Raw genomic sequence first — 24,622 nt, 5'->3', positions numbered from 1 at the left:
CCAAGTATTGCTTTTGGTAATAGCATTCATTTGAAGGATTCAAACTTCTTGATAACTTCCTCTCGATGGCCCCCTTTATACATTGTAGGCACCCAGCAGACTACTGTTAGTAAAAAATATCTACAACTGTGCTCTTCAGTAGAATAGTCACTAACCATATCTAGCTACCAGCAGCTGAAAGGTAGCTCGTCCAAAATAAGATGTGTTGTAAGTATAAAATACATACCAGACTGCAAAGACTTCTGGAAAAACAGTAAAATATCTCATTAATAGTTTTTTATGTTGATTACATGATGAAATAATAATATATTAGATATACTGGGTTAAATAATTATTAAAATTAATTTCACCTCTTTTTAACTTTTTTAATGTGGCTATAGAAAGTATACAATTATGTGTGAGTCACATCATATTTCTATTTGACATTGCTGAACTACAACATTATTAATGCATGGCAAGTACACTGCTCTACTCCATGGCACTTATTTCTGATAGTTTAAGACCTTCCTAAAACCACATGATCTGTTCAGTGATATAATGTAGGACCTACGAGGAAATATAGTAGCATGTCAGAAAGAAGTGGTTAAAACTCCTTAAACTCAAAGAGAATTACTCAAAATATATTCACCAAAATACTGTTGTACCCCCAGGAAAATTCTGCACGATTTGAACATTTCAATGAGCCTAACGTTTCTTTGTTCTACTAACGAAGTAAAGGATTATTGATCTACTATACCTTCTTGGAGTTGTTCAGGAGAGTGGTTTTTGGCATTATTAGTCAGGAGCATTCGCCTTAACAAGGCATCAGTCCCTGTGATTTCTTCTTCACAGATCCAATCATCCACAATGCATAAATGTGGGTAGTTAGTTGCAAGGAGACGTAGTAAAGCAGAATGCAACCCTTGAAAATTTATAAGAAGTCAATTAGATTCGTCATTCTTAAACACCAAAATCTTTAATCTTCTCTTTCCTCTCTTCGTTTCATTTTCAGCAGGACAAAGGAATTTGTACTTATACATGCATACTACAGTTTGAGAAATTCTGTTCAGTGGTTCAGCTAGGGAATCTGCTTAAACAAAGATAAGCAAGTGGTCTGATACACAGGAAGTTGGAAACTACTACTTTTCTCAAAAGTTCTCAAGCTTTCTTTCTGTCCTATCTCAACAGAAAAGTCTTCCATCAGGAAAAGATGTTTGATATAGCAGCAGTTCAAGAGTTGAGGGAGGAGTAAAGAAAAAAGGGAAAAGAATGTCCATTTGGGGGAGATAATATATGGTTTGGAAAAGGCCTCACTCAGAAGTTCTCATAGGCTTCTATAGGAGAACATGTCGTTTCCTCCAGCCCAGCTGAGAATCATTGCTATAGTTGGATAAAATTAAAGTCGCCCACTTTGGGTACCTAAAAGTTCTCAGGCACTTTATGTACATTTTCTCATTTTACCCTAACATTCCTACGAGGTAAGCAATATTGTCTCCATTCTACAGTAAGGAAACAGGCTGAAGACATTTATTAATGTTTCCAAAGTCACATAGCTAAATGTCAGCCAACCAGAGCAGTACTGATGATACCCACAAGAGGGTGCATTAGTCTTCCTTCAAGAAGGGTTAAGGACAAAACAGGATTTCCAGAGAGGCAGGTCTGGGACTGGGTGGAAAAGGGGAAGGGGATTAAAAAGTACAAACTTCAGGTTATAAGTCACAAGATGGAATGTACAGCACAGGGAATAGAGTCAAGAATATAATAATAATAATAATATAATATGTTATACAACATATACATATGTTATATATGACGGATGTTACTACTTATTGTGGTAATCACTTTGTAAAGTATGTAAATGTTGAATTACTATGTTGTACACCTGAAACGAATACAATTATTGTATGTTATGTGTCAACAATAATTAAAAATAATTTAAAAAACAAAGTCTTTTTTAAAAAAAAGATTATGGAAGCTCAAAATAAATGGGAAATCTTCCTTTTACTAAATTAAAGACTTATCACTAAACTTTTGCTTATAGCATAGTTTTGCTATTCATGACTATTACTGTATAATATCAATAATGAGAAAATAAATGATACTAGAAAAATGTCTTTTTTAGATAGATGAAGTACTGCTGTAGTAAGTGCTTGGCACATAAATGTCTAAAAAATATTGTTACTATACTATTATCATCATCAGAGTTGTAAGAGTAGTAATAATAGTATTAGTAGTAATAAAAAGTACTTTAGATTCAATCATTCCCTTATTATGCAACTTAGATCAACTCATAATACCACTGCTTAGTCCCAGTAGGGTAGTATCTGCTTTCCTTCTCATACGAACTGCTTAAAATTAATGTTTCTGTTTGAAAAGACACTATAACAATCAAAAGTGATATCATTTTTAAATTTAAATATTTAAATGCACAAGTATACATAAAGTTAAGACTATCCAAAAACGATCACAAAAATGACTGCTTACAATAGTCAAATTAATCTATAGTTCATAATCTCTCCAATAAAACATGTTAGTTGCCAAACGCTGCCATGTATAACGTCATTTCTTTAGAAAGAACTTTTGCAAGGATATAATGCAGACATTTGGCTAAAGGTGACCAAAGAAAGTTCATGTTTCTCCTTGAAACCAACCATATCAAAGAAAGAAAAAGAAAATTCCAGCTTGTAAGAAACAACAACAAAAAAACAAAACTCAAACATAAAGAGGTGTTAAATTAAAATATTTTTTTGAAATTTAAAAATATTACATTTCTGACAGTTTTACAATAAAAATATTATAGTAATTCCATGCCATGGAATATTATGAAGCAATTAAAAACAATATGGTAGATCTACATGTATTGACAAGAAAAGATTCCTAAGACTCCAAGAGGAAAAAGCAAATCGCAGAGGAGATAAAGTATAATACCATTTATAGTTTTAAAAAAGAATTTTTACTCATATATGTATCTATTAGCTTCAATCATATGAAATTACATTTTTGTAGGTCAAAAATATTTGAATTACCTGCAATTTTATATGGATCAAACTGTAGGAAAAAAGGTCTGAAATTACACACCAAAACAGCTAGGGTTTTGGGAGTATGAAGGTGGTTCAGGGAATAACACAGTAAATGAGGTTAAGAGGAATTTCATTCTAGAATTGTTGGAATTTTTAACATTGAGCACCTATTAAACTTTATAACACTATAAACAGTAAGATATTTTTAAACAATTGTTAGCAGTAATAAGCAAGTAAAACAAATACCTCCCAATTCCTGCTGCAGTCCTTGAGCCTGTCGAATAAGAAATTTGATAGGAATCTGATCCATTAAAGAAGATGAATATGATTTGGGCTTTCTTTGCATGGCAGCTGTCAGTCAATGATAAAAAGCATAAGAGAAACAGTGTCAGATACAAGAGAAATCTTAACTTTCAATCCAAATGGGAATACAAATAATTTCAAATTACTTTTAATTCACTTAATCTGTGAATATAACTCATTAAGGATGAAGAATCACTACCAAATAATGGATACACAGGAAGAGCAAGAACATAACTAAGGGCAAGATCTGGAAAATATCCCAAAATAAAAACTAGTGGGGAGAAAAATCATAATGGGTGAGAGAAGACATCTGCAGAAATGCTCAGGAAGGAGGAGGGAGGGAGGAGGAGGGAGGAAGGAAGGAAGGAAGGAAGGAAGGAAGGAAGGAAGGAAGGAAGGAAGGAAGGAAGGAAGGAAGGAAGGAAGGAAGGAAACCTGATAAGACTCCCAAATCTAATTAGGAAGACCAAATGCAGTCATGACCACATGGCTTAAAGCTTCATGATTCCAAAAGCTTTAATTTAATCACAGTATAATTATAATGGTGACTGATGTTTTTAAGAAGTTGGGCAATATAAACTTGACTCCCTTTTCTCACAACTTCTACCTTCAACCTGCTAACAAGACCACTCTTTTTTTTTTTTTAACAAATCAATCTTAACTTCTGTTCTTTCTGCTGTCCTAATTCAATGCCTACTCAACATTTTCTTAAATATCTATTATGGCCCAATATCCCTGGCTCCAATTTCTCTTCTCTTTAATCCATCCTTCACATTGCTGCCATAGTCCTCTTATCAAAATACAGATTTAGCCAGATCATGTTCTCTGTACCTTCAAAAACCTTCAGCAGATTCCTAAATCCAACAGAGTAAAGGTCCTTGCTCAACACTATCTTTCTCTGCTCATCTCTACCATATTCTATATGGCTGGCACCTCGTCTCACTCCAAGGTACTTTGCTTATATGCCATAGGACTACATGAGAATCTCAACCAGATGTTCATAGTTTTAAAAAGCACATCCAACATACTTATTCTTTTTCAAATACAAACCACAAAATGTAAAGCTCAACATCTTTTTTTTTTTTTTTTGGTTGAAGACAGTAAGTATAGAAATGCAAGTGGAAGAATAAAGGTTGAGAATCAATGCCCACACAGACCATACACTTCTGATTAGATATAATCTCTCTAAGTTAATAAATTAGCGTCCAAGTTTTCCACACCAATCTTTATGAATTGAGTAAGAAAGTATTTCAGAAGGCAGTTAAAATATAGGTTCCAGTGATGGTGAAATCTTGGTTTCAACACATGCTACTTAGAGAAGTTACTTAACTTCCCTGGGCCTCAGTGTTCATACCTGTGAAATAAAGATGACAACAGCACCTATCTCATAGAATTGTGAGGATTTACATAAGATAACATGAGTAGAGTGTTTCAAGTAGTGTCTGGCCCATAGCAAGCATTCAAATGTAAACTAGTATTATTAAGATTTAGAGTCCTCAAGGTCAGCTAGAGTAGTAAAGTATCAATATTTGAGTTTCTGGACCTATGAAATTGAAGATAAAATTCTGATCACATTTAAATGATCCCATCAAAAAACTAGCAGCCCGTGAAGCCCTGCCTAAAGCAATTAATTCTCTTTAACATGTCTGAAATACATTTAGGATATTTCTTATCCTTCAGTAAAAAACTAAACTATAATTATGAAAGGGTTATGATAAGATCATTGGTTTTATATATATAGCATGAACAATCACAATTCCAAATTTCCTCCAATATACGACATTCAAATCTAATATTTAACCTCATCCTCAACAAAACTGTAGAATATTTAGAATACTATTTACATTGCCCCTAGTTTTCTTTTTTTATAGTTAACGTCCTTTTTTTTAAGAAAAATTATTTTATTACTTCAAGTATACAGGACATTCGTTAGACATTTATATAGTTTATAAAACGATCCCTCTACTTGTTCTTTCTCTCCTCTGGCTCTCCACTTAGCCATTACATTAATGCTAACTGCATTCTCTATGCTATGTTCCCCATCCCCGTGACCATCTATAAACTGCTAATTTGTACTTCTTTAACCATTCCTAATTTTCATGACATTTTAATCTTTAAAAAAAATCCTATGGAAAACTAATTCACTTATGAAATTAGAGTAAACTTGATACCAAAGCCTAAAAGGAAGAAAGGAAAAGAAAGAAAAAAAAGGTCAATTTCATTTGTTTAAAGAGAGATGGGGAAAAAAAATCATATTAAAAAAAGCAAATCAAATCTAGCACCATACTAAAATAATATACCAAGAGCAAGAAGGATCATTCCAGTTAGATATTAATTATGCAATGAATAATATAAATACACCAAAAAAATTATCTCAGTAATTGCCAAAACTATTTACTTGATAAATTAATTTTTTAATGGTACTCAAAGAAATTCAGATATTGACTTAATCCAAACTAAATGTCAATCCCTTTCCTATAACTGGTGACAATTTGTTAGAAGATGATATAGAACCTATATAAAGTAAAATTTTATTGACATAAAAAAAATGAGTGCCTACTATGTATCAAGTAATAGTCTAGATGCTAGATATGGTAGCAAAACAGACGAAAATCTGCCTTCAAGAAGATTACATTTTAATTAGAAAGAAAAAATTTTGTCATATTCCTAAATGAAAAGACTTAAAGTTATAAAAATGAAAATTCTCTCCAAATTAATCTATAAGTTTAAAATAATTCTGATGAAAATCCCAGAATAACTTTCTTCTGTGAAATTTCACAAAATCATTACGAAGGTCAAGTGAAAGAGTAAGTATGTGAGAACAGACAGAAATAATGAACAAGAACAATGATGGTGAAAGACACTGGAAATGTGTAACATAAAGAAGAAAATCCAAAAACAGACATAAAATTTCGATGTGTATTAAAGCAACTTTCCAAAGTAATAGGAAAATGATAATTTATCATGTGATGTTGACAAATAGCCAATTATAAAATTGGATCTGTACCACATACTTTACACCAAAATTAAGGGTATACTTAAATTTTAAAAATAAAATAATGCCCTAAAAAAATGTAAGTGATTAGTTATGTAGGTTAGCACCTTGCTTTGAAAGATTTTCTTCCTCAGAAAATTCTTTAATTAAAAACACCATAAAAATGATAATACCGAATATTATTAAAAATTGACACTTTTTATACATATGTGGAAGTCTATAATGGTATGACCTACCTAGAAGGCAATATGGCCTTTTTACTAAATCTTATAACATTTCAAAATCTTTGACTTAGTAGTTCTATATCTAGGAATCTGTCATAAGGACAGAAATACTCATGCTTGTTGTATACAGTTAGCTCTAAGGATATTCATTCCTCCACTATTTATCATGGCAAAATTTGGAAATGTCCAACAATAAGGAATTTGTTAATGGTACATATTTATAAATAAATATAAAGTTATTAAAGATGATGTTTTAGAAAAAACTTTACTATAAAAGGCAAATGTTTAAAATGTATTATTAAATAGAAAGGGTAGATTAAAAACATATATAGTTGACCCTTGAATAACTCAGGGGTTAGGGGCACCGACCACCACACCACCCCATGCTAGCTCAGTCAAAAGTCCACATATAACTTCAGAGTCTCCCAAAACTAGCTATCCCTCAGTATCTGTAGGGGAATTGGTTCCAACTCCCCTTCTCCATCCATGGATACCAAAATCTGCAGAAGCTAAAGTCCCCTGTAAAAAGTGTTAAAGATCCACGCATACAGTTGGTCCTCTCTATCCACAGGCTCCCAATTCCAGATCAAGAACAGTACAGGTAGGGAACTGAGATAGTGCTGTTCGGAACCAGATGGTGTGGCTCGAGAGCGAGCAGTTCCTGACGGAGCTGACTAGGCTCTTCCAGGAGTGCCAGTTGTTGAGCAGTGTGTTTCTCACCCTGAATTATGATGGTTGAACTAAACCCGTTCCAAGGAAAGGTTCTATGGAGGGCTTTGAGTTCTCAGACAAGTGTATGTTAAAAGCTACTGATGGGGAAAAGAAGATCAGCACTGTGGTGAGCTCCAAAGACGTGAATACGTTCAGATGGCTTATTCAAACCTATTGAGGGCTAACATGGATGGGCTAAAGAAGAGGGACAAAAAGAGCAAGAGAGTAAGAAGACCAAAGCAATACAGCGGAAGGCACCAGATTCCCTGCTTTCACCAACTAACCAATGAATTGCTATTTTTCCTTTGGTTTTTACTTTTGACCATAAAGCTAGGTTTCTGGATCCCTTTCAATAGCTGTTTTCATGTGAGAGATTAAGGTCATTTTGGATGGAAGAAGAGCTGTGATATTTACAGGGTAGTTCTAAGAAGCCATTTTATCTTAGATCTGGCTAATTGGTCTGTGTTGCATAGCTGTATATTCCTGGATTCTAGTTTGTCTCTGTAGCCATCTGTGTGAAGAACAATGTATCATTGAACCTATTTATCAGCCAAAAAAAAAAAAAAAAAAAAAAAACAAAAAAAAACAGTACAAATATTTATTGGAAAAAATCCATGTATAAGTGAACCTGTGCAGTTCAAACCATGTTGTTCAAGGGTCATTTGTCTTATGATTCCAACTTGGTAAAAGATATCATATATGCAAAGACTGAAGGGTTTTCTAGCAAAATTCTAATGGTGATTACCTCTGGGCAGAGAATTATGAGTGGTTTACACTTTGGTGTTTGTACTTTTCTCATTTCCTAAATTTCCTCCAGTAAACACACTTTTAATAAATGCTCTTATTTTAAAAACCAGTTCCTTTTCATTAAGCAAGATATATAAACAATTAGGTAAGTATGAAATAAATTTCAAATTCTTGTACTGTTACTCTACAATGTAGTTATGTAACTACAGATCCCTTTTTGTTAAAACTTGATTTTATAGCTCTGAAACTTCAAGCTGCCAAGAAAAAACATCTGCCAATGTTTGCTTAAAAGTTTCTGCATTTTGAAAAGGGCAGTTGGCATTAACTTTCTCTGAGAAGAAAAAAATTAACTAACTATCAAGGACAAAGAAAAACTTCAAGTTCAGGAATTTAGAGCTAGTGAACATTACAGTTTCCCACGCATCATAGATGTGTCTTGTTCTGCTGGTGACCAAGAAGGAAATTTCAAACATAACCGAAGCAGGAAAAAAAGGCCAGACTTTGTTTTTAAATGAAGTTAAGCTTGAGAGAGAGTTAAGCAAGTGACTCGTTTAGCTACTGAAGAATGAGATTGCCCCACTGGCTGTTTTAGAAACAGATAAATAGTTCCTCATATGTTTGATATTAATTACACTGTCTTTAACTTCAAAAATATCTAAAAATAAACTGTTTTACCTAGTAATAAAGTCTTCAGATGTAATAGGAAATGTTTTTTAAGTATAAAAACTGGAAATATAATGGTAATGCTCATATTTTAACTGGGTAATGGTACACAGGGATTATAATATATTATATTGTCCTTTATTTCTTACACATATTCTTTGCGATGAATACATTATTTAACTAAAATTATACACTCTTTAAAAAAATATATGTGTATGTGAAAAATATATATACATACACAAATATACACACTTTTTTTTATTTACTATGATATTCTAACACTTGGCTCAATCTTAAATTTCAGAATTCCATATTTGAGCTTCTGCAGCTACCTGGTGGCTGCTAATAACGTTTATTAAAAGGGCCAAAACCACAGAACAATTAATAAGGTACTGAAACTACAATACAACTTCACAGATAGAAATAAATTTGAGGCAGAATAATTATCCTTTGGCTGTAGAAGAGTAAAACTTTCTCACATTGTGACATATTCAGCCGTTATGTATTCTCCTTGGAGATGAGAAACTAGACTAGAAAAAAAATCTAGAATTCTCAAAAAAAAAAGGCCAATTCCTCCATTTGTCTTCCACATCCCATCTCTTCTCACCTATCAAGCAATCACTCCAGGGATTCTCTCCTTGGAATCAACCTTCCCTCTCTACTAGATTACTCCCAATAGCATACAAACATTCTCTTGTCTCTTTCACCTAAAAAAAAAGTCCTCTCCTCATCTCATTTTCTTCTCTAATCACCGCACTTATTTCTCTCCTCTTTACAGCTCCTCAAAAGAGCTGCCTCTACCCATCGTCTCCAGTATATCTCTTCTAATCTTCTTTCGAATTTACTACAATCAGGCTTTCATCCTACCACTTTACTAGTAAAACTGTGATGGTCAACTGACCTCCAGCAAGTTATAGGCAGTCATTAGCTGAGCCTCAATCATAATCATCTGATATAGGCGATCAGCTCTCTGGAATATTCTTCCCTTGGCATCTGGAACATCATATCCTCCTGATTCTCCTCCCACACTCTCTCCCTTGGTGATCTTATTTAATGTCATGATTTGAAACACTATATGTACACTAAAGTATCTCTAGTATCTCCCCTGAATTCCAGGCCAGTATATACAACCGTCTCCTTAACATCCCCACAGGAAAGTCTGTCAGACATTTCACACTTAACATGTTCAAAACTGAGCTCCTGGTCCCTCACAAACCTGCTCTTCCTCTAGGCTCAAGGCCAAAAGCCTCTGCATCAACATTGGCTTATGGTCTCATGAATCTATGGGCTAAACCTCTCAATTCTATCTCCAAAATATATATATACTGCTACCAGTCCAAATCACCACCTTTTGCCTTGAATCTTATAAAAACCTAATAACCTTCTTCTATTCCTTCAGTTCCTTTTCCAAGATTCAAATCAGGCTGAGTTGTACTCCTAACCTAAAATCCTTAACTTTCCAAATGAGATCCAAAAGACTGTTGCATAAAGAACAGAAGCTTCACAGGAACACTGGGCTGAATGAAGCATGTCAATGAGGCCTGGAATACATAATCTTTAAAAAAATTCTCCCAGTCCTAAAAATTCTGAGTGACTTGTGAATTCAGCATGGTATATACAAAAAAAGTTGGCTATACTATTCCCTGTACTTTGCTGTATTCAATTTTTTTTTTCCGCTGGAGTAGGCTAAATAAAAATAAAGAGTGTATCTCAGTCCCCTACTACAATATTAATGGTCTGAGTTCTCCCCCAGAACACCTCCTGGTGACTCATTCCTCTACCATCTATTTATTAAATCATGTGTCATATTCCTTAACAGAATTCATTATATGTGGATGAAAGTTTTCACTATTATCTAATGGATGCTTATTATTAGCCCATTTTGTCCCTAATATGACAAAGACTATAATTACAGTTATAGGATAGTATCTGTATAACCCTAACAATTGTAGTTGGGAAAGAAAGCTGCTGAGAAAGCCATAGAATATTTCAAATACAATACTTCTCACATAAATAAAAGAAACTAATCTGCCAAACACTGAAAAGTAACTTTAATATACAGCTTTCAAAAAGTAAAATCACTCAGCTGTGGCAAAATAAGAATTTCCCCAGCATTAAATACTCTATGACTATAGCTTTTTAATGACACTTTTTTTTGTTTCAAGTATAGAACTACATACACTTAGCAAGCCTAAAATACAGGTGAATTTTCTTTTTCAAATATAGGAAAACACACTACTTTATACTGCTATCTTCTATGTTAAATCTGACCTATTATATGAAGTAGCTAAGTTTGAAAGCCCAGTTCAGTTATAATTTTATTGGCAAAAGGAAATTCTTCTGTTCTTTTTTTTCTATTGATTTTGATTAGAACATTATTCTTCACACTAATGGAAACAACACAGGGCAAAGATTGAAATCAAGCAAAAAAAAATTCAGTTATAGTTTCTTCAGGTTTATCTCTTAATTTATATTTAGTTAATACAGTCACTAAAATTGTTAAAATACAGGCAATTCAGCTGCCTATTAATTAAGCCTGTTAAAAGGAGGACTGAGTGTTGAGGGGTGGTTACGTGACCACACATACATATATTTATGCATCAGAGGACTATAAAATAATACTGCAAGGACTATAAAATAATATTGGAGCTTCTTAGAATGTTTGACCTGATTTTCTCATATAACAGCTTGGAATGTCACAAAATATAAGCAAATAAAATGAGGTATCACCAGAAACACTCCCATATGCACAACTTACCTAAAGTCTTTGTGTTTGCTAGGAGAGCTTCCTCATAAGACAGTATATAATAAAGCACCAAAAGCTGTGCTGTGATACTGAAACGCTGATTAAGACGGATGTTGTCACCCTGGAAATAACATAAATACTTTACAATAATGTTAAATATCATGAGTAAATTTCTGATAGCAAAAGCACTCAAAATAGACTATTCAGTGTTGCTGCTCCCAAGCTCAGATAAAACAGAAGAAACGATTCTGTGTTTGCAACTCAAAGAGACAACTTGAAGTTTACATTTCAGATGGCATGGGAGAGGAAAGGCAATATGCTTAACAGTCTTTAAAATAGAAAATAAAAAGACTTCAGCTGTTGCTCAACATAAATCCCATCAGGCTGCCTCTGTAAAAGGCTTACAAGAGACTCAAGTATTATCTGAAATTACCATGAAGAAAATAACTTTTAAAAGATATTGTACATTTAAATATATTTGTGAAACACGCAACTATTTTTTTCTTCTAAAAAAACAGAAAAAAATATGTTCTTCAAATTCTCCATAAATGAATCTCCATATCTTAGATTCCCAGGAGGCTAAACAAATCCATGTTGAATATGCTTAAACGTCACATAGTCCTTTGTTAAACACACAACCTCCAGGGCGTTCCTTAGACTTTAAAGCAGAGCTTTTAAAAGAACTCAAAAAATGACTATTCTAAAAGCTGCTTGGAACTAATACCATTCTTAAATTCTTAAAAGTAATCTAAAGAAATGTAATCCCATTTTAAATTCGGAACCACCTAGAAGTCCTCTAATAATCAGTTTTTAAAAATGGGATAAGTGAAAAGAATAAACTAAAAGAAAAAAAAGCTAATTAATATAAAAGAATCGCTATTTTACCCCAATGACTCCTTGGAAAATATTGAGTATCTCTTGTTCTGTGACTGGCTGATTTGTGGCTTCTGGATTAGATTTGGATGCAGGAGTAAGTATAGAATTTATGTACACATCAATCAGAGGAAGTAACTGAGGATGGAGTGGAGTGGAGGTTTCGCACAGCTGTCTATAAATCCAATCCTAAAAAAGAAGGTCATAAGCACTAAATCAATTATGACAAAAAGAAAAGTGAAAATTTAAAAGCACATATAATGTTACATGATTTATGAATCAGTGAAACTATTAACTTTTAGCACTTAGAAATATATTATCCAATTTCACAATTGTCTTTGATTTAAAAACATGAACTACTTTTATATCTTCATTGAAAATATTGTCCAGTAGAAGACAAATCTAAAATAAGTTTGGGTTTTGAGTTTGGACTTTGAGTTTTCAATCTATTAATTTTTAAGTCGTGGGGAAAAAACTGTAAATCCCTTCTATATCTGTATTGGGAGCACTATACGTATTGCTGAAGACCCCAGAGCAGAGAGGAATTTAGGAAGAGAGATAGTTCTTCACCACAAGCCCTCAGATAAAGAAAGGGGCTCTGACAACCACTTGCGGGAGACTATCATTTAACTATTTACCCAGATTGAGGACATGGAGAAATTTTGGGTGTGCATCTGGAGTCTTAATTCTTATCTATTCTTGCTAAAAATATAAAGAAATAAAAGACACAATCTAGCTAGAAAATAACTTCACTAAATCATAAAAACAAGGATAATTAAAACTTATATATTGATGCATATATTTATTGTTCTTTATAAATAAAAGAGCCTCTTGAAAACGTTCAAACAGATTTCTTTACTTGAGATTGAGATGTTTCTTTAGAGGATTTTTATCTGTTTGACATAACCAACTATAACAAATTAAAAATATATCAAAATATGTACAAGTTAGGTGTTAGGTGTCCTCGTGACAAAGGCACAAACACAGGTTATGGATGACTAGCAACTTTCTCAGTTTGTTGAATAAAACCAAACTACAGAAAATGGCAATTTCTTCTTAAAGCTTAATAAAATGCTATTATTAAAAAATTAAATAAATTAGTAATAGTGTACATTTTGTAAATAACTTAACAATTATATTATTTGAAAAATCTAAAACTAAGTTCCTAATTACTATAACTATATAAATGACTAGCAATTAAACACATTTTATACACAAACCCACAGTAAAGGCCTACAAACTAAAACAGAACTGGAAAAAAAGCATTAACTTAGGTTGTAGCTTGAAATATAAATAAAAGGTCATACTTTTATTGACACTTTGTGCTTGGTAAATGAACGACTCCTGAGAAGCTGGTAAATACAATGAATAGGCAAAAATCCAGTAATGTTGGCACTCAGGTTGCTGGTGACAGGGACTCGAACTGCATGAGCTGTGACAACCTTAAAGGGGAAAACAGTATTAATACATATGATAGAACCAAATACAAAATTATTCTGAAAGAGAGAGGATTAGCAGGTAAGACTGTCAATATTTAATGCAAGTGTGGTCCTTAGGAATGAATAATAAAAAAACAATTATTACAGGATTTGATTATTTTTGAAGGATGAGATAGCATATGTTTAGGAACTTGTAAAGTTCTCTAATTTTTTTTACTTTTTAAAAACATAGATATGTTGATGGTAGTGCAGTAAGTTAAAAAAATATAAAATTTGGAATCATAAAATCTGAGCTCAGTGACTTTGGATAAGTCACTGTCTTCTGAGCCCAGTTTCACAACTACAAAATGGGACAATACTGTCTTACCTGCCTCAAAGGTTTTTGTGAGGGGAAAAATTTTTTTTTGAGAAACATACGTGAATTATAAAGAATCACATAAACAGGAATTTTTATTGTTATTCTCATTGTGTCATGCACAAACCTCTGTCTTTCAAAGACCCTCCCCAAAGTTATCTTCCAGTCAGTTCAAATTAAACGCATGAAAAATAACTTATGAGTCTCCTATGTCTTATGTGTGTTTGTTATGTGGGAATGTATGTGCACTGAGGGGAAAAGAGAGAGTCTGGTAAAGAGATGAGAATATTAATTACCCTAAAAGTAGCAACAACTATGGATCCATAAGTATTTTCAAATATGTCTAAGGTATATATCTCTTTTGTATTCTGAGATTTAAATTGACAAATGAATCTAAGAATTAATCTTAAACTTTAGAATAGTCTCCTTTGCTGGAAAAGAAAAATCCTTATGCTTATCCACAGACAAAAGTGCTGAGGCCAAATAAGAACATGTAAATATGAGAATAAGAAATTTAGACTCTAGCTTATGATCTAGTTAGAAATGAACCTTACAGCTTAAAGGTTTAAACAGATCTCCATTTTATTTTTCTTCTGACAAATACAAATGAGTACCCCATGTGAGATTCCTACCATCAATATCTAAGGCTATACTCTTAAGTATCTACTCAAAGTCTCCAAAATATGTAAATTTAAAACATGCTTTTGTATGTAGTAAGTAGCTTTAAAAGTAAATTTTAATACAACTATTCTTTACAGACATTTCGAAGATTAATCATTGGAAACTAAAAAAGAATAGAAAAAGACCTTATTATTCTCTTAAATTGAGATATACAAGTTTTCCCCCAAATAATACTCTAAAAGAAAGTTAAAGATGTACCTACAAATAAAGTTAAAAGAAGTACCTGTTCAGTAAAAATTTCCTGTGTGAAGATAGTTTTCATCCGGCTCAAGGAGCTTGGCTTAATTACAATCTAAAACAAACAAAAGAATTCCAACAGCATGTGAAAATATATGAAGCACAATTTTCTCTGGTAAATTTATTATCTAAACTGACTGTGATATATAAAATTAATGTTCAAATACTCTATTTCATAAGTGGTTTCTCAAATCCAACATTAAAGCATTAAAAGGTGTTTTTCCTCAGAAAATGAACCAACATATAAAGGTACTTAGTAAATACTATTACTGGCATTTCAAGTCAGTGGGAAGAAGTGGATTATTCAATAAAGGGAGATGTGACATCTACCTTTCTGGGGACTATATAGTAAGTCCTCAACATCACCGATAGGTTCTGCAACTTTAAGCGAAATGACATATAACAAAACCAATTTTACCATAGGCTAATTGATATAAACGAGAGTTAGGTTCCTATGGCATCTCCTCAATGGTGTAACAAATTGACATTGAACAAAACAACGTTATTCAGGGACCTGCTGTATATATATTTGCACACCTGACACCACACCCAAAATAAACTCCAAATGTAAAACATATAAAATGTGAAGCCACAAAAACAATAGAAGAATATATAGATGACCATTTCAACAAACCTAAAGAAAGAGAAACATTTCTAAGCATATCAGCAAAGTAAGAACCACAAAAGAAATACTTAATATACTACACACACAAAAAAAATAATAATTTCTACATGGCAAAACAACTGGGAAAGAACCACTGCAACATATTCTACTTCTCCACTTTTAAAGACACTAAGGGTTATAAGATACATTGATAATCTAATAGTAGCTTTTCAAGAGGGTAAAAAGGGGGTAAACACTACCAATTAACATTACACGTCACCTGTAAAACCAATCACCTTAATTCAATATTGGGTAAAATATGTGTCCTGAAATCAATGAAACATGACATATAGCACCCTTTATATGTCAGTGAGGAAAAATGAATCAGTTAAAATCCCCATAGGAAAACTGGGAGACTGATAAGCCTTTCACGAAAGAAATAAACCAGCCAAAACATATAATTTTAAAAACTACAAAAAAAACCAAAACTATAAACTATAACTATAAAAAAAAAATAATAAAAACCAAAGTTTCACTAGTAATCAAAGAAATGAAAAATAAATGAGACCATTTTTCATCAAATTTGCAAAGATTAAAAAGAATGGTAATGCCTAGTGATGGTGAGAGTATAGGAAAATAGGCACTTTCATTCACTAATGAGAATAGTTAGACTGGTATAATCTTTCTGGAAGATAATACGGCAATACTCATTAAATATCTTATCATCATATTGTTTTACTTAGTAACTGCCTCCTAGAACTCTATCCTAAGGAAATAATCCAAAAAGCATTTGAAGATATACATGTGTGAGTGCCTGTGTATGTATTTACATAAACAAAGTTTTTATCTAAGCATTATTCCAAAATTGAAAAATCTATATGGCAAAGAAAGGATCCATTACGAAAGTCATGATTACTCCATATGATGGATTACTATAGAGCCATTGAAAATACTGTATTAGAATATTTACTAACATGAGAAAATGCATCATATGTTGGTAAGTTCTTTAAAATTACAAAATATTTAATCAATTTCAAAAAAATGAACAGACATCAGAATGTAAACAGTAGTACGTTTTATGCTTCTGAACAATAAAATTCTATTTTTCCCTTCTTTTCTGTGTTTTCTGAGCTTTCTACATTGAACATCTATTATTCTTGTCAATGTTTTTATAATGTATTTTTTTCTAAGAGCCCTTGGTAAAATTTCAAACTACTGAAAACTAAGATTACTTCGAAATGAAAACAATCTATTTACTTTACACTATAGAAAAATTCCCAGCTTAGAAATACCTTCTTTAGAAAGATAAAAGGAAATTACCTTCATCCCCAAAGTGGAACAGACCAAGTCAATGATAGCACTAAGCTGGTTGCTATGAAAGTACATAGCAACCAATAATAACATCTCCCCAAAAGAAGCAGAGACACCTGAAGTACTGTTGAAACAGAAAAAAAATATATGAATTTCCAAATAGAGGAGAAGAAAACTTAGTTAGCTGAAACAAATGAAATTATCTTACCTCTCAAAATAAGCTTCTTCTTTTATCATCCAACTTAGCCACACTACCATTAGCTGCTCCTGCTCAGGTGTACTATATAAAACATATCAGAAAGTCACTGGTTAAAATCAGATATACTAGCATAAGAATAGGAAAGCATTCTGAAATTTTTTTGGTAGAAATTACTTTTTCCTTTCTTATTTTGAAATATCAACTCAAATTAATTGCTTGTTGAAATGGCCACTAATTGCCATTGAGATATGACGTAGTTAGAGATGAAGAATGAGGACCTTTGCTTTCCTTCATGAGAGTGAATAGTCGAACCCTCTCAAAAGTATTAGTTATTGCATTTGCAAGTTAGAGAGAGTGAATATCCTCACAATCTTTGAAAATGCAAAGCCCCTTTGGGATTAAAATGTTAGAAGAACCATATTAACAGTTGAAATTTATTTCATTAGAAAAAAAATCCAGTGTTAAAGCTTAATCATCAAAAAGTCACAAATTGAGTACTAGGACAGGAACAAGTTAGCCCATCTTTTACCTGGAAAATGAAATTAATATATAGATACATTTTTTAGAAAAATTAAAAATTGGAGAGAAATGTGATCACTATTCAAAAAGAAAAAAATAAATAGAAAAAACAGACAACCATAGCTCATCACAGATATGAAAACTGGTTATAAAATATACCAAACAATGACATTTTTAAAGTGAACTCCTAGATTTAGATTGAAAGGTACAAGTTAACTTTGATTTGTGAAAACAATTTTCATTATCTCCTTTCTAGTTCATCGCAGTGTAAATGGGTAAAACAAAAACTGAAACACTTGCTACCCAAAGCTAAGAAAATTAAAATGGTCACTCTCAACCATACCTAAATCATTCCACTAATAAAAGACAGTGCTATGTTGTCGAAAGATTACAGCCTTCAGAGTCTGCTGGACCTGAGTAGGAATCCCTTCTCCGCTAATTACTAGTAGTGTGACTCTGGACGAAAAATTTAAATAATCTTTCTAAATTTTAGCTCTCCTATATATAAAATACAGATTAAAAATACTCACCTTATAGAAGTAATAAGGATTAGAGATAATGTTGAGAAATTACTTCAGGTAAATAGAAAAAAAAGCACTTCATGTCATGTACCTAATTTCACGTTCTCTTGAAACTCCAAACTACATTAAAGGGATTTTTGTAAAAAGCATAAAAGCATGGGATTATGAGGAACAACAACACAAAATACTGGAAGCTAGAGCATATATAGATGAGTGGTAACTGACTCAGCAAACCCAACAAAGCAAAATACTAAAGTGGCAGGAAGGAAAACCAACCACTTAATACCACAGAATCCCCAAAATGCTAAGGAATTAACAGCTCCAGGCAGTTCTGTGAGTGAGAGTGAAGACAGAGACTAAACTAAAAAGACTGACAGTCTATAAAAGGAGCAGACCTCCAGATCATCTCCTCCATTCTACACAACTAGATGAAAACCCGTGCTCCAACGAGAAAAGACTAGGGATTTATTCTCTGGAGATGTTAAAAGAGGCTGACTCTGAAGTAAGGAACAACCAGGGATATCTGAAGCATCATTCTGAAAGTAGGAGAATTAAGTGCATGATTATACTGCAGGCTGAGATCTCCCAACCCTTCACCCTCACTTTTTAACTTTGCTTATGGCTTTCTAGTCAGACCTTCACTCTCCAGGCAAGACAAAAGTGTTCTCTAAGACTCTGGTGAGCCTTAAGAGCTTCCCAAGCACCCAACTATGCATTTAGAGGTTCTAGTCTGCCTTTTAGTTTCCTACTTTTAAATATGAACAGACAATAAAAAATTACCAAACCGCCAGAAAAAGCTTCTAACTTAAAAAATAGAGACGAAAGGCAGAAAAAAAAGAAACTGAGAGAAAACAGTACAAATAAAATCTTCACTCATTATGATTAATTTCAGAGAAATCATGCTGCCATGAAGCAACAGACACTACACAGAAGAAACAATCAGAGAAAAAAGCTCTTAGAAATTTAAAACTAAATAGGATTAAAAGATAACACTGAGGACAAATCCTAAAAGGTAAAATGAGCAGTACCTTTCTGGAGTATGAAAATGTTCTAAAATAAGATGATGGTGATGGTTGCATTAACTTTGTAAATATACTGAAAACTATTAAGTTGTACACTTTAAAATGAGTGAATGTTACGGTATATAAATTGTCTCTCAATAAAGCTGATTTTTAAAAAGCAGATCAACACAAAAATAAATAGGAAAGGGTAAGAAAATAAGATGATCATTTCATGAAGTCCAATATCCAAATAAGGGAAGGTTTTAAACAGAGAAAACCCATTACTAACAAATTATTTCAAGAAAAATTCTTAGAGCTGAAGGATATGAGTTGCCAGGTTGAAAGAACTTACCAAATACCTAGGACAATAGACAAAAGCAGACCCACACCAAGGCATGTCAGGCAGGAATTTTAAAACCCTAGGGACAAAAAGCTAAGTCTACATGTTTCCATGTTTCCTGTTCCAAACAGCAGGCTACACAAAGGACAAGGAATCAGAATTCCATCAGATTTCTCAACAGCAACACTGGACATTAGAAGGCAATGGAGTGAGACTTGCAAAATTAGCGAAGGAAATTAGTTACGACTTAAAATTCCATACCCCATCAAATTATCAATCAAGTATTCAAGTAGAATAAAGATATTTTCAGAAATATCCAGTCTCAAAATAATTTACCTCCCACATACCCATTCCAATGAAGCAAAATAAGGGAGCAAATGAAAAAAGATGGAGACATTACATGCAGGGAACAGGAGATACAACAAATGAGAGGTAAAGCAAGTCTCCAAAACGATAGTGAAGAGTAATTCCAGGACAAGAGTTGTGTACCCGGTGCAGAGGTAACTACTTCAGATTGGAGTAGGTCAAAATGCTCCGAGAGAAATTTCCTTAAGAAAATGAAATTGATAGAATAATGAATCCAAACATCCTGACAGGAGGTGTATATTGGCAGTCTGAGGTTGCACTAATATAAGCACACAACACCGAGCAAATAAAAAAGAAACAAAAACACAAGATAATTATTAATGCAAAGAACAAGTATTGCTTAAGTAAAGTAACCATCTATTACATGGTTGTGCTTCCAACAGTGTAATATAAACAACTATATATTGGTCAAAGCAAAATTATAATATAATTGTACTGAGAGAATGGATGATAAAAAGGATATGTAGATATATATGTGTTGGGGACAGAGAGAAAAGAACGAACTAATTCCTCATCTTTCACAGGGGGAAGTCAACAAGTACTAAAATTGAAAAATCAAAATATAGCAAATGCAAACATGTTATTTAAAGATGTGGTAGTAAAACCCAAAAGAATCAGCTAAAAGAAATGAAAGAAGTTACTCTTAGGGATGAAAGGAGGAGGGGAGTAAGGACTGCTATGTGCCCTAATAAATCTTGAAGAACTATTTCAACTCCTTTAAAACAGTGTGTACATGAAACTTTAATAAAGATAAATTAAATGACTTGCACACAGTAGATGTTACTGATACCCTTTTACCAAAAGATAATACCACTGCCTATATCTAGACCAATTTTTGTAGTTAAGATCCTAATTAATGCTCTACATGTGTTTTAATAAACAAGAGCAAACCTCAAGATGGCAGAGGAAGTAAATGTTATCCTCTCTTCCCACTACATCAAAATTATAACTAAATCAAAGAACTACCACCCTTGAGAACCATGTAAAGACTAGCTGAACATAACTCCTATAACTACAAAGGTTAAAAGGCAAAAGTAGGACAATCATGTGTAATTACAACAATAAATTAAGGGATACACGCAAATACACGCACACAAAAGTAAAAGATAATGACGAAAGCATAAACATGGAAAGGGTGAGTAAAAATGGTAGTTATTATAGAATGTGTTCAAATCTAAGTGACCATAAAGTTAAAATAGATGCTATAATCATACCGTGGTACATATGAAACATATGGTAACCACCAACCTAAAATACACAAGAGATATGCAAGAAATAAAGAGAAAGGAATCCAAACACAACACTACAGAGAGTCAATGACAAAAAAGGGAAGAGAGCAAAAGAATAAAAAAGGAACAGAGAAGAACTACAAAAATGATCAGAAAACAATAAAATGGCCAAAACTATGTACCTATCAATAATTACTTTAAATGTAAATGGATTAAGTGTTCCAATCTAAAGACAGATGGATAAAGAAGATGTGGTACATATGCACAATGAAATATTATTTGGCCATAAGGAAGAATGAAGTCTTACCATTTGTGATAACATGGATGGACCTAGAGGGTATTGTGCTAAGTGTAATAACCCGGACAGAGAAAAACCAAAACCATATGATTTCACTTATATGTGGAATCTAAAAAATAAAATAAACGAACAAGCAAGATAGAAGCAAACTCATAAACTCATAGATGCAAAGAACAAACTGATGGTTGCCAGATGAGAGGGTATTGGGGGGCTGGGTGAAAAAGGTGACGGGATTAAGAAGTACAAATTGGCAGATACAAAATTAGTTATAGGGATATAAAGTAGAACTTATGGAATATAGTCAATGATATTGTTAATAACTATACATGGTATCAGGTGGATACAAGACTTATTGGGGGAATCATTCTAAGTTATATAAATGTCTAACCACTATACTTTATACCTGAAATGAATATAATATTAAATATTAACTGTAATTGAAAAATAAAAATTTTTAATTAAAAATAAATAAGTAAATAAATAAACAAAAGCAGACCTTGAGAAAATAGAGCAACTTATATAGTAAGATACCTGACAAGTGTAGAAAAGGCCAGCAGCATACAAAAGGAAAGCGAAACAAAGCGAACCCCAGCTGGTGTAGCAGGAGGACGGCTTGTCATCAACTGCAGTAATTGTTCAGCTTCTTCCTCAGTTGGTCTAAAAAAACAGATACATTACTAGGCTTTATATTTTTTTAGCTGAGGAAGGTAGAAGGAAAAAGAGACTTCTCAAGAGTTTGATTCTTCAGATACAAATTTTGAGCTTTATATTAAGACTCCCCATTTATAAAATCTTTAACATCTTAAGTGTCAAAAGCAAAACTGTGGCGTTTACAACCAGCGTTTTTCCTCAGACACAAATATAGGCAGTCCTCACTTTGCATGATAGTGTGGAAGCTTAAAAATAACCATACCTGCTGAAACTACACATCGCAATCTTAATAAACAATGGGGAAAACTACAACTGTTTCGTGACCTTTTAACTTTTTTGTCAAAATATCTGAAAACTGTCAGTTTATAATGCATAGGGAAATGAAAAAAACAGTAAAACTAATATTTATATAGCACTCTATAATTGAACATATTAGAATCATTGGGAGTTGAAGAGTTTTCTTTGTAAAAATATTATCAAGTTTAAATAGCCTTTGCTGCCTTCTCGTTGTATAACTTGTAATACAGAGTGAGCATCTTTTCTAAGCCTTGATGAATTTCACACCCCCTTCTAAGTTTGGATCAGCTTCCAATGTTTTATCCTTTGTACTTTGGGTCATGAAATATCTGACAGATTCTTTAAATGAAGATTTTTTTCCAGCATCACTTCCTCTGGGACTTCTTTATCCTCTTCATCATGACTTTCCTCATTTATATTGACAAGTTCGCCCTCACTAAGTTCATCTGGCTACCAACCTAAGGACTTTTAATTGGAAGCAACATCAACATTCTCACAGTCAGCTATTCTATTTACATTTGGTTCAAATGTTACTTAGAGCATTACCACTTTTTGTTTCTTTGCTACACTTTCACCTTTACTGGCTAATTCCCTCTTTCAGTTATCTATTTGTGTAAAATGTCACATGGGTTTATCACTGAGAGACATGATGACAATACAATCACCCACTTTGTTATCTGATCATAAACTGAGTAACAGTGTGCTGATAGTGACGAGCTGCTGATAGACCTCAAAAGAAATAACGTGATTGGCCAACTGATCATGACGTGCACCTGTTACTTACACAGTGAACTGTGGCTTGAAGAGCTTTCAGCAAAATTGGTACTTTATACAATTACCTGGTTAAGGTATCACAGTATCTGATACGTTAGTTGTTGAGGGAGCAGTGTTATTTAACTGAACAATAGTAATTGAAATTCATATATTAAAGACATGCAAAATAAAGACTGTATGTGTAACAGTTGAGGACATTGTGCAAAAGGATGGAGTGCAGTGACTAAATAAGAAACTCTGTACTTAATAATCACATCATATCAATTTTAAACAATTTATGATTTCAGTTGTAAAAGGAAACAGGAGAGATTTACTTCAACTAGCTGCATGGGCTAGGTAAAGGATCACTCACAGATCATTCATTATATTCATGTCAAGCTATGGTGAAGTCATAGGTTTCTTAAAGTGCTTTTGCCCCTGCCCATATTTACATAATTCTATTTATAATCAAACCAAAATAGATAAATACATCCCAGTGAGAGATGTTTTGCCTTAGGTCTTCATTCTTGATAAAGGCCAGACCACTACATAAGCCTAATAGTAAACCCGAATCCTCAGAATAAAAAGCCTTTGGCTGACTTTTTTGGTATTAGAAACAAGAAAGTAAAATGATAAAAAGGTAAAATATCAAATTATTGAATACTTGAGTCCAGCGATCCCCATCAAAGCACAGTACAGACGTAAGAGCGCACTGGCTTTCACAACATGCTCTTCTTTCAGCCCCGAATACACAGACACATTGGGCTCCATCTCCACATCAGCTTCTTCCACAATGCGGGTACTTCTTACTGTGGGAAGAATGCCCATCAACTCCAGAAGAAGCTGCCTTCTCATTTGCCAAAGGACAGAACTACTGGTCTCTCTTTTTCTCTGCAAGAAACATGAACCACAAAAGGAAGAAAGCATGGGGCATCCATTAAGTCAAAAGGAAACTCAAACAAAGTTCCCCAAACACCTAAAACTGAACCATTCAAGGAGTCTGTCATAACTGCAGAATCTTGTTTTAACCAACTGAGCAAATTCAAAATTCACTGGTTCATTTTAAGAATTCTCTACTCACCCTAATTTGGATTGGTTATACAGAAAATACTAAATTAATGACAATTTGAATTGTAAAAATATTTAAATAGTACTTTCAAATATATAATGACTAATGGAGTCATATGTGGTACAGTAGAAAGTGCTCATCAGATTTTGGAGACACAAGATCTTGGATTTCAACAACAGCTCTGTTATTATGAACTTTTAGGTATGTTACTTAACCTCTCTGAACCCCAATTTCCTTAATGACAAGAATTGAATATTTTAATAATATATAATTTCCAGAGCTGTTGTAAACTAGGAGTTTATAAGTCTATCATCTCCATAGTTTTTCAGGGATAATGTCTTAGTCGTCTCTTACTAAGTAGTACCTAACATTGTGCCTGATATACATACAGCAAACACTCAATGTCTGTTAAATAGATGAATGAATCAACAAAGATAAAACATACAAAGGCAGTTCTAAACTGTAAAAGACTAGGCAAATGTTAGTTATTT

The 24,622-nt window shown here is 33.0% G+C and overlaps 1 protein-coding gene and 1 long non-coding RNA gene across 5 annotated transcripts in view; one reads left to right on the top strand and one right to left on the bottom strand.

Moving 5' to 3' along the window:
• Nucleotides 1–24,622, bottom strand: part of INTS2 (integrator complex subunit 2) — a 50,755-nt gene that overhangs the window by 16,294 nt on the left and 9,839 nt on the right. For all 4 annotated transcript variants that reach the window (XM_039885829.1, XM_039885830.1, XM_039885828.1 and 1 more), the window contains exons 8-17: nt 23,727–23,953; nt 21,893–22,018; nt 17,097–17,168; nt 16,898–17,012; nt 14,960–15,028; nt 13,569–13,703; nt 12,274–12,450; nt 11,401–11,509; nt 3,246–3,350; nt 737–901 (exon numbers count right to left, since the gene is read on the bottom strand). In XM_039885829.1, the coding sequence (XP_039741763.1) occupies nt 737–901; nt 3,246–3,350; nt 11,401–11,509; nt 12,274–12,450; nt 13,569–13,703; nt 14,960–15,028; nt 16,898–17,012; nt 17,097–17,168; nt 21,893–22,018; nt 23,727–23,953 (1,300 nt within the window). The remainder of the gene's footprint in view (nt 1–736; nt 902–3,245; nt 3,351–11,400; nt 11,510–12,273; nt 12,451–13,568; nt 13,704–14,959; nt 15,029–16,897; nt 17,013–17,096; nt 17,169–21,892; nt 22,019–23,726; nt 23,954–24,622) is intronic.
• Nucleotides 128–8,099, top strand: LOC120620835 (uncharacterized). Its single transcript, XR_005657995.1, has 3 exons — nt 128–138; nt 6,968–6,972; nt 7,612–8,099. It is a non-coding gene; the product is annotated as an uncharacterized LOC120620835 (long non-coding RNA).

The sequence above is a fragment of the Pteropus medius genome, unplaced genomic scaffold, assembly GCF_902729225.1.
Source record: "Pteropus medius unplaced genomic scaffold, Ma_sr-lr_union100, whole genome shotgun sequence".
Taxonomy (NCBI): domain Eukaryota; kingdom Metazoa; phylum Chordata; class Mammalia; order Chiroptera; family Pteropodidae; genus Pteropus; species Pteropus medius.
This window is presented reverse-complemented; position numbering and strand designations above follow the sequence as displayed.